Source organism: Cyprinus carpio, chromosome B10 (genome assembly GCF_018340385.1).
Source record: "Cyprinus carpio isolate SPL01 chromosome B10, ASM1834038v1, whole genome shotgun sequence".
Lineage (NCBI taxonomy): Eukaryota > Metazoa > Chordata > Actinopteri > Cypriniformes > Cyprinidae > Cyprinus > Cyprinus carpio.
This window is the reverse complement of record NC_056606.1, coordinates 20708394-20722607: the sequence shown is the minus strand read 5'-3', so window position 1 is coordinate 20722607 and position 14214 is coordinate 20708394. Positions and strand designations below refer to the sequence as shown.

General features: G+C 38.1%; 1 protein-coding gene and 1 long non-coding RNA gene across 4 annotated transcripts in view; one reads left to right on the top strand and one right to left on the bottom strand.

Moving 5' to 3' along the window:
• The window catches only part of LOC109058978 (zinc finger MIZ domain-containing protein 2-like), a 50812-nt gene that overhangs the window by 16114 nt on the left and 20484 nt on the right, over nt 1-14214 (bottom strand). For 2 of the 3 annotated variants that reach the window (XM_042733203.1, XM_042733205.1), the window contains exon 2: nt 3466-3571. In XM_042733203.1, the coding sequence (XP_042589137.1) occupies nt 3466-3515 (50 nt within the window). In that variant the 5' untranslated portion in view covers nt 3516-3571. Of the gene's footprint in view, nt 1-3465; nt 3572-3663; nt 4014-14214 lie in introns of those variants that run through there. The other variant, XM_042733204.1, reaches the window with a different exon arrangement.
• On the top strand, nt 4025-9350 carry LOC122138757. The gene is made up of 3 exons (XR_006155781.1): nt 4025-4674; nt 8304-8438; nt 8643-9350. It is a non-coding gene; the product is annotated as an uncharacterized LOC122138757 (long non-coding RNA).

Below are 14214 nucleotides of genomic sequence, written 5' to 3'. Positions count from 1 at the left end.
CCCTTCACAGCCTTTCATTCTTGTCATTATATATGTTGTTTACCCTCATAAATGTGCTAAAGGTGCACATGAATGCCTCCAGAAGAACAATATTAGAAAGACTATCAGGTAACAATCAAAACTTGCACCTAAATCTGCATTTTAGGGACTTGAAAAAAGGTATTGATGGATAGGAATGTGCCCATTAAGCTTACTTGGGACAAAAAGGATGGGAACAGAGCCAAAAAAAAAAAAAAACAATATTAGATAACACTGAGTTGGCTGGTAACATTGTTTTATGACCTGTAACAATGCATGGTCAAACCATAACGTGCAAATGACACTCAACACTGGCTGGTGCAAGTGACATGAGTGAATTTGATATTTTAGGAAAAATAGAAACGGTGGCAAAAACATCAGTGACTGTCATGCATCTTCAAAACAACTTGAATAATTTATCATCAGAAGTTCAGCCAAGAAGCCAAATGCATCTTTTATTGTCATCGTAAATCCAAAACCAAAGGAAAACAGACACTACCATTCAAAAGTTACAGTTTTTTTTTTTTTTTAAATAAAATGGATACTTTTAATCCAATAAGGATGCATTAAATTGATCATAAGTGACAGTTAAGACATTTATAATTTTCCAAAAGATTTATATTTTTATAAAATGATGTTCTTTTGAACTTTCTATTCATCCTTTCTACAATCATTTGCATCACACAAATAAATTACCATTTTAAATATATTAAAAATATATAGCTATTACATAAAAATATATATTACATATTTCTATATTACAATATAGAAAAGTTATTTTAAATATTAAAACATTTCACAATATTGATCAAATAAAAGCAGCCTTGAGGCAAAAGAGACTTGCAAAATTATTTAATTTAAATAAGTCTAATTAAAAGGGCAAGTACACTAAATGAGCTCTAAATGGTCTTGTTTTTGTCACAGTTTCAACAGCAATTTAATTGCAATACTGTGATGCACTACAATATACTGAATAAAGTGACAAATTATAAATTAAAAAAAACTTAAAATACAGTTTAATGGCCAGTAAATCATCTTGGGTCACTACTCATTGGCAGGGGTGCCAAAAACCTTGGACACCGAATGGGAGCATTCCAGGTAAAAACTTATCCAAGCGGCAACAGCTCGACTGTATCAAGAAAATTAAACCTGTGAGGGTTTATCGAGTAATAACTGGCTCTGAGCAGCTTCTCACCTGAACTGACCCGAGACACCTCAACCCCACTGCCACATGAAAGACTCCTCTCTTTAAAGCCCTCGAAGAAAGCCTAGATCCCCTTCTTCACACATTTCCACCTCGAACTGCGGCAAAGTATCCGCTGGCCTGCAGCCCACAGGATATTGAGGTTCCAACAAAGGCTCAAAGCCTCGTTGAGGCTGGTCATTGCACTGCCGGGGCAAATAAACAAACTGAACTATCGGCGGCTTAGAGGCATTCCATAGGAGGCAGAGGTTTCTCTTAAAGTTCTTCTACAGGAAAACCACCAGATACCCGTGCTCTCTGAAACAGGAAACTGTGGTTTCAAAGCCAAATCCTGCAGCAACCATTCAGCAGCTGAGAGACAAAGTAGCCAATCAAAATGTAAAAACCCAGCACTCGTGCAGATTGAGAGCTCAGTAAATGAGAGGAGAAGGTGTGGGCGCGAGGATTCAGTTTGGGGCCCAATGCATGTGCCGCTGCGGGCGATTTTTCTTCAGTGTACTGCGGTGAGAGCGAAACATCAACTTCCACTTTTTCTACATGTTCAGACTGTTTGCTTCATTATCGCTTCTAAAGCAACATAATTCCCTTTATGTGCTCAAATATCAGTAAAACTCATGAAAATGTGCCAAGTACACCTACCTACGGTATCCTGCAGTACATCATTTACTAAATATTTAAAGGACCAAATTACCATGAAAGCTCTACCTGAAAGTACCAAGAGCACATGAAGCAATTGGGTTGTATATTTCTCTTTGCTGGTGTGGATAATTAATCACTCTTAAAGAGTTAATTCGCTAAAAAAAAGGCAAATTCTGTCATCATGTCATTCCTTTAATCAGTGGAACACTTAAAAATAGATGTTAGGCAGAATGTCCATGCAGCATTTTTCCAAACAATGAAAGTGAATAATAAATATATTAGATGCATTTTATTTATATACATATATAAATACATATATAATTTTTAAAATGTGACCCTGGACTACAAAAAAAAAAAAATAAATTAACTTGATATTTCTAGATCATCTGAAAGCTGAATAAATATGCTTCCCATTGAAGTATGGTTTTTTATGATAAGACAATATTTGTCCGAGATACAACTTTGAGAATCTGGAAACTGAGGGTGAATCTGAGAATCTGATATCCTTAGCAATACACATTACTAATCAAAAAAAAGTTTTGACATATTTATTGCATGAAATTTACAAAATATCTTCATGGAACATGATCTTTACTTAATATCCTAATGAGTTTTGGTATAAAAGAAAATTCTATCATTTTGACCCATACAATTTATTGTAAAGTCAGGCTTTTGTAAAGTCAATATAAAATCAGGCTTTCGCTACAAATATACCCATGCTACTTAAGACTTTTTGTGGTCCAGTGTCACAAATGTATTTAAAAAAAGTCAAATAAATAACTATATTACAATGTGTAATATAAATTTTATATAAAATCAATTATAATGCATATATTTTTTATAATAATTACATAATATATAATCATATGTAATATATAGTTCTAATAAATTTAGATTAAAACAAAATATATATAGGAAACTATAACTAACTATATAAACTATTAGGGGTAAACTATTGACATGACATTTATGATGCTAAAAGCTTTCATTTTAGGAATAACATCATCTTTGACATTTTGCTTAACTTCCCTTTGTGTTCCACAGAAGTCAGTCAGTCATGTGTTTGAAATGACATGAGGGTGAGTAAATGATAAATGTCAACTTGACTGTCCCTTTAAAAGTAAAGGTTACAAACAGAACTAAATAAAATTCCAAAGAACAACAGAATCTTGGAATCTTTAGAAAACCACCTATATACTGGTACTTCACCTACAGTGTAACATCTAGAACTTGTCTTTCTCTCCAAATAACCATAAAGCACTCTTTGGGACCCTTAAACAGCCTCAAAGAAGCAAAACACAACAACCTAACTGACAAAACGAAAAAAAAAACACAATTAAACTGCACGCCAAGGCTAATCTAATCCAGATAAGGCTGCAAAACAATAAAAACACATTGCTTCCCTGAAGTGATTCCCAAATAGTAGTTAAAATATGCAAAATCAACAATCAAAACATCAGCAGTAGGGTTCAGACTGTTAGGTGCAGCGCTCAGGGAAGCAGGTGTCAGTTTGAGAGTTCAGAATGTCGTTAGGGAGGAAACTGTGGGCGCGAGTCACACTTTGACTTGTAGCTGCACCGAGCTGACGCGCAGGAACTACTGACCTGTGTGGCGTTGGAGGCAGGGCAGGTTTCATGGAGTTGATGGGGTTCATCGGAGGAACCTAGGGGTCTATGGGGCACCCCGAATCTTCTCAACCTAGCAGGCAGTCTGCGAAAGAAAAAGAAAGAAAGAAAGAAAGAGAGACACGTTAGACTGACAGCACTCAATCAAAACAAAGGCTCTGTTCTGCTGTGACTCACTGAGGCAGACGCTTAACGCCGCTGTATTGGCTTTAACCAATTTCATTTGGAGGGCTCTCAGATGGCTGCAGTTTTGCCCAGAGGCACAAGGGGTTAATCAACAACTGACTGCGCCAGCACATCTTTCTCTGCGCTTTGATAGGGTGGGTTTTGCAATCGATTCCTCGAGTTGGAGCCTTTCCACCAATCACAGTTTAAAAAGCAGCCAGAGCCACACACAAAGGAGCAAGATTTGACAGCATGTGGCATCTCTAAGGCTGCTGTACCGCAGTCGAGAGAATCTCGAGACTGCAGCGCCTGAGACAAAAGCCGGTGCAAAGCTTGAGCTTTAAAAACAGAGCGGCGGGTCGCAACGGTGGATGACCCAAACGCTACATCTTACTGCAGGATCCTCACGCTCTCTGCGGCACCCAGAGAAGCCGGGGAAGGAGGGAGAGAGGGAGGGAGTGAGGGCTATTTATAGCACGATTTGATTTCAAAAAGAAAAGAGAGATGTGGAAACATGGTGGTTCTCAGGGCAGCCGCCACCACTTTGAGATTCGAGCCCTCTGCGAAGATAACGCCTTCAACCCCGCTCAATTATTTAAGCCATCAGGGAGCTTGTTCCGACTAAAGAGGGTGCTTCATTGTGCGAGTGCGTTTAGATTGTACAACGTTAATAATGACAACAAGACCCCCCGCCCCACCCTACTGCCTCTCCGTCTGTCTTCGCTCTCAGGGGTGAAGCTTGATTAGTGCACATGCTAATTTGCCGCCAACATCAGTGGCTGTCAGTCCCCCTACACCCCTAACACTCTCTCCACCCCCTCAACATCCCTCTCCGCTTCCATTTTCTTCTCCTTCTTTACAGATTTAGGTCAGACACCCCACAGCTTGAAAAGAAAGGTGGATGAATGCCGCTGCATCGAGGGGGGCTGCAGGAAGAGTCACTCAGAGGAGTGACAGAGCTGATCAGAGAGAGGTTCACCTACAGGGATAATGAGAGGATCGAGCGGAGGATGAGAAAGGGAGGTGGGTGGCAGCGACAAAATGAGATCCTCCATTGTCGTGTTTTGATAACCACTTGACTGAAGCGGGCTTAGCAATATTTACATGCTTGCGTGGCCATTTTCATTAGCAATTACACCAGCTCCTTCCGTGTAAAGAGACGTTTATTAAGCCCGTGTCTGATTTCAGCCTCTTTGCGATGCTATACTGAAGGATTTGTGTATTTATGGTTTGTGCATGTACTTACAACTAGGGATGCATAATATATGGGTTAAGACCAAAAAAAGACCCCCTCAACCACTACTAACATAATTCACCTCAAAATATCCAGAGTATATGGAATTATAGGTTGTATATTTCTCAAGGTTTTTTTTTTGATTAGGCTGACTAAAATATTAACAGAAAATTTCATTAATCATTAGTAGAGAATCATGGATATTTTTTATAGTTTTATAGTTATAGTTCTATCATTTTTATAGTAAAAAAAAAAAAATCTGTAAATTAAATCAGTAAATATTTTACTGTAGGAAAAATGGCCACAGCACTAGCTGCAAAGGCATGAACTTCATTTTACAGTGAGAATTTATTTAATTTTTTAAATAAAATGTATTATAATAAAATTATAAATATTTATTTAAAATGTATATATATTTATAAAATATAATCATTTAGAAATGCATTCATTTAACAAGTTATAAAATAATAAATGTTTACATAAATTAATAAAAATAAGGTAATATAATGTATAATAAAATAATATATTGAAAACAATAAAATGTAATATATTTTTAGATTTTTTTAAAAATATAATCTGTTAAAATAAAATAAATAAAAATATATATAAAAAAAGGCACAGCATGCGCTGCAATGGGTGCAAAAAGTACCAAATTCGTCCAAAGCATAGGAACTAAAATAAATTTAGAAAATATTGACCAAGATCACCATGCGGAATTACATTTCAATCTCAATAACTGGCTGAAAAATGTCTTATTGAATCAGATTAATAAAAAATAAATACATCAAGATTCAACTATTACTTTGAAAAAAAAAAAAATACATGTATATCAAATCAATTGTCTGATATAAGAAAAACTAAGTGGTGTCTGCCCTTGAAAAATTCACTGCCACAGTTCTAGCACAGCAGATGCTAGGGCACTCTGGGTTGATTTCTTACTGTTCCAGAGCAAAATAGGCCAACCTCATATCCCTAGATTTGATAAAAGGCCTCTAATAATTATCAGCTCTCTGCATCAAGCCAAAATGCCTGTTTACTACTTTTGATTTCTGGGGCTTGTATCAATAAAACGTATTACCTTATAGCTCTCCAGAATAATTAACTGCTGAGTGACGAGCATTAATGGCATTTAATTAGCCCAGTGCAGCTCAGCCCACCCCACTAATCATTAATCTCTCATATTGGAACAATCCTTCAGTGAAGGAGCATCTATTCAAACAGTGGACAACCGTAATCCATCCGCTCTGGAAACACGATACGGCGCCTGTGTAGAACACACACACATACACACACACACACACACACACACAGTTAAAGACCCCAAGATGTGGCTTGAACACCGCTTGCTTTCCTGTGTTGACATTTCCTATTACAACAAAGTTTTAAGTCACAGCCAAGTGACTTAATTAACTTGCTGTTACAATGTAACATTTAGGGCCCTATGAAATCTGTTTTATTTTTTCATAAATTTGGTTTTATTTTTTTTCCAAATTCTGCTTTTTCCGGTTTAAATTTTCTGGATTCTTTTTTATTTTTTCGTTTTAATTTTTCTCGACTCCTTTTTAATAGTTAAATTAAATTGTATTAATCAAAAAGCATGTCTAATTAATTAAAATCATGAAACAGTAGCCTTATTAATTTTTCCCCCTCAAAAATTCTGTTGTGTATTTAAATATTTCAAATGAAGGCATAAAACATTAATTTCATTTATCTTTTAATTATTTAATTTATTCATTTAAAAATATATTTACTTAACACTGAACATTTTTTAACATTCTAGCAGACATTGCAGATTTATAAATGATTTTCATTACGAATTTGGGAAGATGTTTGTCGCACGTATCACATTGTCACATGCCTTTAGAAAATTCACAAAAATGTTACTGAGCAACTGACAAGTAATAAGTTCAGCCCAGTTTTTCCTCACGCTTTGGACTTTGAACCCTGGCACTGCGAGCTTGTGCAGCACTTTCAGAATACATGCAATTTGTGCGTGCATTCGAAAATATAACATTCTGCAGTTTATTTAGTAATCGTTTAAGCTAATTTCACGATTTCAATCATCATACAGTAACCTAACCACCAGCAGCAGCCACGGAGACGTGATGCAGCACTAAACAGTCTCTCCCTGTCGGTGCTCCATGCTTGTAATGATTTCTGCGTCTTTCTCTGATAGTTTTAAATACTTTCACACTGCCGACATGATTTGCTACATTATTGTGTGCCTCTATTTGATCGCATTATTCATTGTTCGGTACATATTATTCTGCTTTTTTGCTTATTTGGCTGAACACCGAAAGATTTTTTTTTTTTTGCTGTTTTTGGCCAAATAATTTCGGTTGCCGAATATTCGGTCCATCTCTAGTAATAGGCACAATGTCTTAAAAATCAAACCGGACTTTTATTTTGACGGGTTGCTGTGAATACCTTCACAGTTCTGTGTACGCTAGTTTTACACAAATCAAACGGTCAAAGGCTCAAGTGACTTCCAGAGCAGCTCTGGAGATGTTGTTCATGTATTTATGTCCTCATTTATGGCGCTTTTCCATTGCATGGTACGGCGCGGTACAGCTGAGTATGGTTCACTTTTGGGGGTTTTCCACTGGGTACAGTGCATGGTACATTTTTTATAACCACCTCGGTAAAGGTTCCAAGTGAACCGTACCATTTCCAAAACGTGACGTGTAGATTTAAATCAACACAGCCAGTTAAAGATCGAACGCAACTGTTTTGAACAAGCACACCTTTTTTTTAAACAACCAAAAAGTGGCTGTTTCATTGTCTGTTGAGGAAGTACAGACGTTCCTCTCGTTGATAGCAGAGGAGCGGATCCAGCGAGAGCTTGATGGGGCGACACAGAATAAAGTTTATCAGGAGTCGCGGCAGTAGATGCGGAGCAACTATAACGACATGTGAATAATCCTGCCCACTCTAAAGTGATACTAAACTGCAGTGGAAATGCGTGCCGAGCCATACCATGTAGTGGAAAAGCGGCATTAATGAGACAGCAGTAGGGCTGGGAGATATATCGAACGATATGATCATGCGTATCTAGTCAGTAAAGCCGGTTCCCTGATTAGCGCTAAATCGCCATCACCTGCTTTCAAATGGAGCGGCATTTAATAGACAGAGCCGTAGTTCACTGACAAGGTACGCAATATCTGCAATAATGAACGCGATATTGCGTACCTTGTCAGTGATACTAAAGGTACGCTAACTCCTGATAAACTTTAGCCCTAGACAGCAGATGCTGAAATCACCGGAAGCGTCACGTGCGCTTCCATCGGCGTTCTCCGCATCGCGGAAATCAAAGGGCCCTAAAAAATCTCATGCTAGAGAGCATCTAACTGGACAAAAAAAATTGTACATGCCCCTAAGTGCAAGATGAGTCATCAAATTTTTTTGTCTGTTTCCCCAGCAGAGCAACAGGAATCAAGTTTTTGGAATCAAGCCACAAAGATTCAATTTCAAACATGAGGTCTTTTAAAACATACCTGCAGACAAAGTAAACATCACACCACCACACACGTGGCAAGCGCAACAACGAGCCAAGGTTTGTTCAAACCATCACACACTCTCTTGAAGCACTAGGTCTTATTTTTGTTCTGTGAAATAACTCTGTTCAGCATCTTTGCTTATTGCTTTCCCTTCACTGTGTGACGGATAACAGCACAAACAGTTCTTGCCCTGGAATGAACAGAACACACTGTTCTTTACTGCTGGGCTCCATCTAACCCCCTCCTCTCTTTTCCTCTAGTTCCACCCCTGGCCTGCAGTGACCCGTTCCTGCTGGGCTTCCCTCCCTTTCTCCGATTCATCCTACATGTGGGCCATCCTTTCTTTCTTGTACTATTTCCCTTTGTTTTTAACTTTCTCTACCCCTTGTCGCACGTCAAACACACAGAGTCTCTTCCTGCACCCATCCGACAGGAACGTTCGGTATGGGACAGCAGGACAAGATGGCACCACAGGGGTGTAACCATTAAGGGCACGAAACGCCTTTGCTTTTTTTGCCAAGCAGCACACAAATGCTCGCAGGCTTTTGATTTCTGATAGGCCGGAGAAATGCCTGTGCGTCAGCACTCTTGAAATGAAGTGCAGATTCAGCTCTCTGCAGGGACTGCGCTTTCAGAGGACAGAACCTGAAACACAGCACAGGTTAAGAGAGTATTCTAGGAACCATCGAGACTGGGATAAAAAGGACTATTGTTCTGCACTTGAATTCGCATTTTTCATCACTTTTTGAAGCTTGAATGTGTGTTTTCTGCATCACTAGCAGCACCAAATGGAATGAACAACTCTGGCTCAAAGGTGTGAGTTTGCAACAGGACTACCTGTTTATCCAAACAATGGAAGGCAAGTAGAGCTTTTGGGAAAATTATTTTCACAATCCTTTTTGGTGCTGCTAGTGTCACAGAAATCAAGTGTTATTGGTATTGGTAATTAAATATAATTGGCATTATTTGTTTTTAAAATTAACATAAATATAACTAGGAAGAATCATAATCATAAATCATAAAACTAACTAAACTATAAAAATGGCCACAAATTAAATTTAGTTTTAGATAAATGTTAACAACAACAATTATTATTCTTAATCTTATTATTATTATTACTTTTTATTATTAGATTATTATTGTATTTTAGTTTTGGATAAATAGTAATAATAAAAATAACATTACTAATAAAATTAAATAATAATAATAATTATTAATTATGCTAAGTAATTAAAATAATTAATAACTTTTAAATTTTTAAATAATAAAAAATATTAACAACAACAATAATAATAATTAATAATTATAAATACTTAAAATATTTCAAATAAATAAAATAATTATTAATAATTAAAATATTAAATTGTTATTTATTAAATCATTGGTATTCATTTTTATATTGTTATTTTTTATTTACTTTTAAAGAAACATAAAAAAATTAAAAATAACTAAAATAAAATAACTAAAAACAGATCCTAACTAACTCAGTGCAGTTTCTAAATGTCAAAAATCCCAATGTCCCAAATCCAAAAGTTAGCTAAAATCTGTGATAAAAACAGAATGAATAAAAAAATAATAGTTGAAAAACACTGAAAATAACTGAAAAATCTAATTTGAAAAGCACAACTAAAGAAACAACTTCAACAAAACAGTCCATTTCCACTTTTTTTTCCATCTAAAACATCATTGCTTTAGAGCCAGCAACTTCAAACGAAGGACAATCCCAGTGTATCAGTAAGAACAGTGGTAGCTAAAGACTAGCTGGGAAACCGCCTGTCCAAAAATCCACAATTCGTCTGCCTGCCAAATGGGGGAGCGCCTTGGGTCACATGGTTAGGCCTACCCTCCCCCATGTAGCTGAAGCCAGAGCCGAGAATCTGCTGCCAAACAGAGAGAGAGAGAGAGAGAGAGAGAGAGAGAGAGAGAGAGAGAGAGAGAGGCTGGGGGCTGGGGAAGGGGACAGAGGATTAGGAACCACAGGAAGGCTGGGCCTGATAACACATTCCTCCACACATGTGCACACAAACACACACACACACACACACACAGATCTCTCTGGCTAAAAGTGTCTCAACACCAGCAACGGAGCTGCAGCGAAGAATGCAAGCTTGAAACTGTAAGCAAGTACAAAGTATAATAAAGATCACTGTGAATATAAAAAGACACGCATCTTGGAGAGAGCAAGTAAATCGAGGGAAAAATGGGACGCCGCAATCCATACACACCTACAGACAGAGAGAGGAGAAGAACACTGATCATATCTCTTACCTGAGAGATCAGGAAACATATTGCCCTGTGATCTACTCAAGGCTGAAAGCATAAGGTGTCTGACAGTGTGGTGCAATAAAGGCATCAATGCATGAATATTGGAGAGTGCCGATTCTGTATTACGTGCAAAAAGCACGTAAAAACATGCCACCGATTGAGCCGTTAAGTGTTGTGACTTGTTGGAGTGCTGGGTCAGTTTTAAGTAGGTAAATTGACGATGCATTCAATGTGTCACCCTCAGACATCCACAAAAATGTAATGTGCATAACAGTGATGAAAATGGAAAATTGATTCTTTGCAGAGAGACAAAAAGCAAATGTTCCCAGTTAAACTCATACCTGCTTCATTCTCTAATAATCTTGCTTCGCCTTTAGGCCTCGGCAGATTGTGTGACGCAAGTTCGGCGTGCAGCAAAGACTCCAACATGGAAAAATATGCAAACATAACTTGAATCCCAGTGTGGGTAGATAGATATAGATGAGTTGTTTTCAGGAGAGCGAGGCTCAGTATAGCTGCGAGGTGGCGGCGACCGCACTGCTGTCTGTGTGTGTAGCACATGCCACCTTGTAGGTCAGCTTTATTTGTTCAGTTTTCAGGCCCGTCTTTGGTGCTGTTTGAATTTCTCAAACACACACACAGGACATGAAGAGTGTGTGAGTGTGTACAAGGCGGTCCGCCACCTCCCTTTGAATAAATTCATATGCAGCAAACAGAAAGTGAAGAACAACCGGTTTTTGCACACTGCCTCGTCCTGGTGTACACCTACAAGAACAAAGCCAGACGCAAGAGATTCAGAAGTTGTGTGAACACTAAGTGGCATTTCAGCATCCAATTATTCTGAATCAGTTCCGGTTAAAAGTTCAAGTATTTCAAGGGTTTGTTTTAATGTCAAAGACAGGTGATTTTCAGCCCAATAAAGGTAAAGGCATAGTTTCTCACCAAAAGTTTGGAGAGACCCACAATTAACCAATAATTATTATATAAATTGTTATATAAAATATTAATAATTAATAATATAAAATATAATATTTTATAAAATTAAAAAAAGAAATTTGAATATTAAATTTTAAAAAAGCGTTTGTATTTTTTTTTCCCTTTTTTTGTGGAACACAAAAAATTATATATTTTGAAGCATGTTTAACTTTTCATTCCAAACAATGAAAGTCAATGGGGGCTAAAACATTATTCACTTCCATTGTATCAAAAAAAAAATATAAAAAATAAAAATACTGAAGTATTTGTTAAAATATCCTATGTTCCACAGAAGAAATGAACTGAAATGATATGAAGTTGAGTACTTTTGGTAGACTATCCCTTTAAATGCAAGCCTAAATTCCAAACGATACTACTATGACATCGCCAGCATGGAACGTGAAGAGCATCCATGTTTCATAACACATCTGAGAGCGGTTTGCACATGTGTTTGTGTCTGGAGGAGTGGCAGGGCATCAGGACAGAGCAAGTATGTAGCGGTGAAACGAAACCGGCAGTGACTATCTTAACTCAGCAGATTTAGTGGGTCTCTCCAGGTCAAGATCTATAACACCTTCATCCCTGAGTCTAAAGTTAGGGGGAAATGCTCGTCGCCACAAGGCTCATCTCGTCACCATAAAACGATCTCAAACGCTTCTGCTTCTGCTTCTCGTCTACCGTAAACTTGCAAGTTTGGGAGCATCCCGGACTCTCAAGTGCCAATCAAAACTCTCATAAAGATACTCTTTGTGGAAAGACTTGCTCTCCAACGTCCCAACAAGACATTCCTCAAGGAAAAGGACTAGGAAAGACAATTAATAAGCTTGTCAGTTCTTCAAAAGTTCTTCACCTGTGTGTACCACTATTATATTTTTAGTGTTCCTCAGCAATTTCCCTCCCCAAACCCTTTCATCTCTTCAAGTCCAAAGTTAAGGGGAAATTACGTTCTACAGTCCTGGGTTTTTCAGTGCCAATCAAAAGATATATATTTTTGATGGAAAGGCTTGCTCTCCAGTGTCCCAACAAGATATTCCTTAAGGAAAATGACTATGGAAAGACAATATCAATAAGCTCTTCCACTGCATACATCGCCATTATATTCATACCGTTCTCCAGCGATCTCCCTCCCCAAAGTCTTTCATCTCTTCAGGTCCAAAACTGGAGAAAAAAAGCTTGTCGAAAATGACTGAGAAAGATTAATAATTAAATGAATAATTAGTTCTTTACCTGCAAGTGACTACATGGCCAAAATGCATCAGTGTTTATAGTTTATTAGCAAAGCAAGTTGCATAGCCATTCTAAGAGGAAAGAAAAGGTTGAGTGGAGGCACACAATGCAGCACATTCATTTGGCCGATATCAGATTTCTTTACGGGCATCAGTCTATAAGAGCCCAAGCCTCGCTGCTCTAAAACCCATTTCCCCCGTTCGCGTTCGTTGGAATCGAGCAGCAGCGAATGCAAATGGCGTCACATTGTATTGATTCTCCTGTAATGACTTTGTTACGCCTCTGACTGTCCTTTACAAAAGCAGAGCCGGCTGGTTCGTTCAAGGGCCTCCGCTTGATAAACTTGTCTGACTTCAATGCTCAGCTGCTCTGTGTGTGTGTGTGTGACTCTCTCTCCCGCTCGCTCTCCACTGCAACGTGACTCACTCTGCACACAGCAGTGTCTTTCTCTCCCTCGCTGGTGTAGAGGGAAAAACAGGTTGACAGACTGATGGTTTGGCTGATGAACGGTGACAGAGCCACTCGATGGAGACTTGCATAGAGACAGCGTTCTGCCAGCCAACAACAGCCGCCCAGCTCCGTTATCAGAGAGCAGCGCTTGCTGTGTGGCTTCCACAGGGCAGTAAAAGAGCTTCTGCTGGGATCGTAGCGGAGATGTTACTCTAATGGCAGTGTTTTGACTGTCAGTGTTTCCAGGGCTTTCAAATCCTTGCATAATGCAATACTTCCTACGGATGAGTGGGTGGCCTCTCAATATCAATACGAGGGGCTTGAAAACAAGCAAGGTTCAGGTGTATCTTTTTCATTGGAACATGACGAGCCCTACTCATGCGTGGCAACAAACACGTCTGCATAAAGAATCTCCCCTGCTAATGACCAGCTGCAATCATGGGACTCATCATGACAGCTCAGAGCCTGGGCTGAATGCACATGCAATGACACTGTCAAGCTGCTTTTTAACACCACAAAACCACCTGCATCCAGAGAGAAAAATCTGATGAAAATGCTCGTCCACACCCCAAAGCATTTGCGACTAATTGAGCAATTTGTCTTTCCGCTCATTTATTTTGTCCACGACAAGGTGCGGCTTGAAATGGGAAAAAACAACGCCTGCAATGTAACCAAAAGGCCTGAAGAAAACAACATCCCAATTCAATCATGGTCACACCACCAGGCCCTGGTGAATTCTGGGGACTTTTCTAGGGACAACATTTGCAAAATGTGCATTGAATGCAAAATTAACACTAAATGCATTATGTTTAAAAAATGAAAACATAAATAACAAATACACACACAATTTGTTGATACTTTATAGATATATAAAAAAATATTTTAGTATATTTTAAAGATATCTAAATATATAAA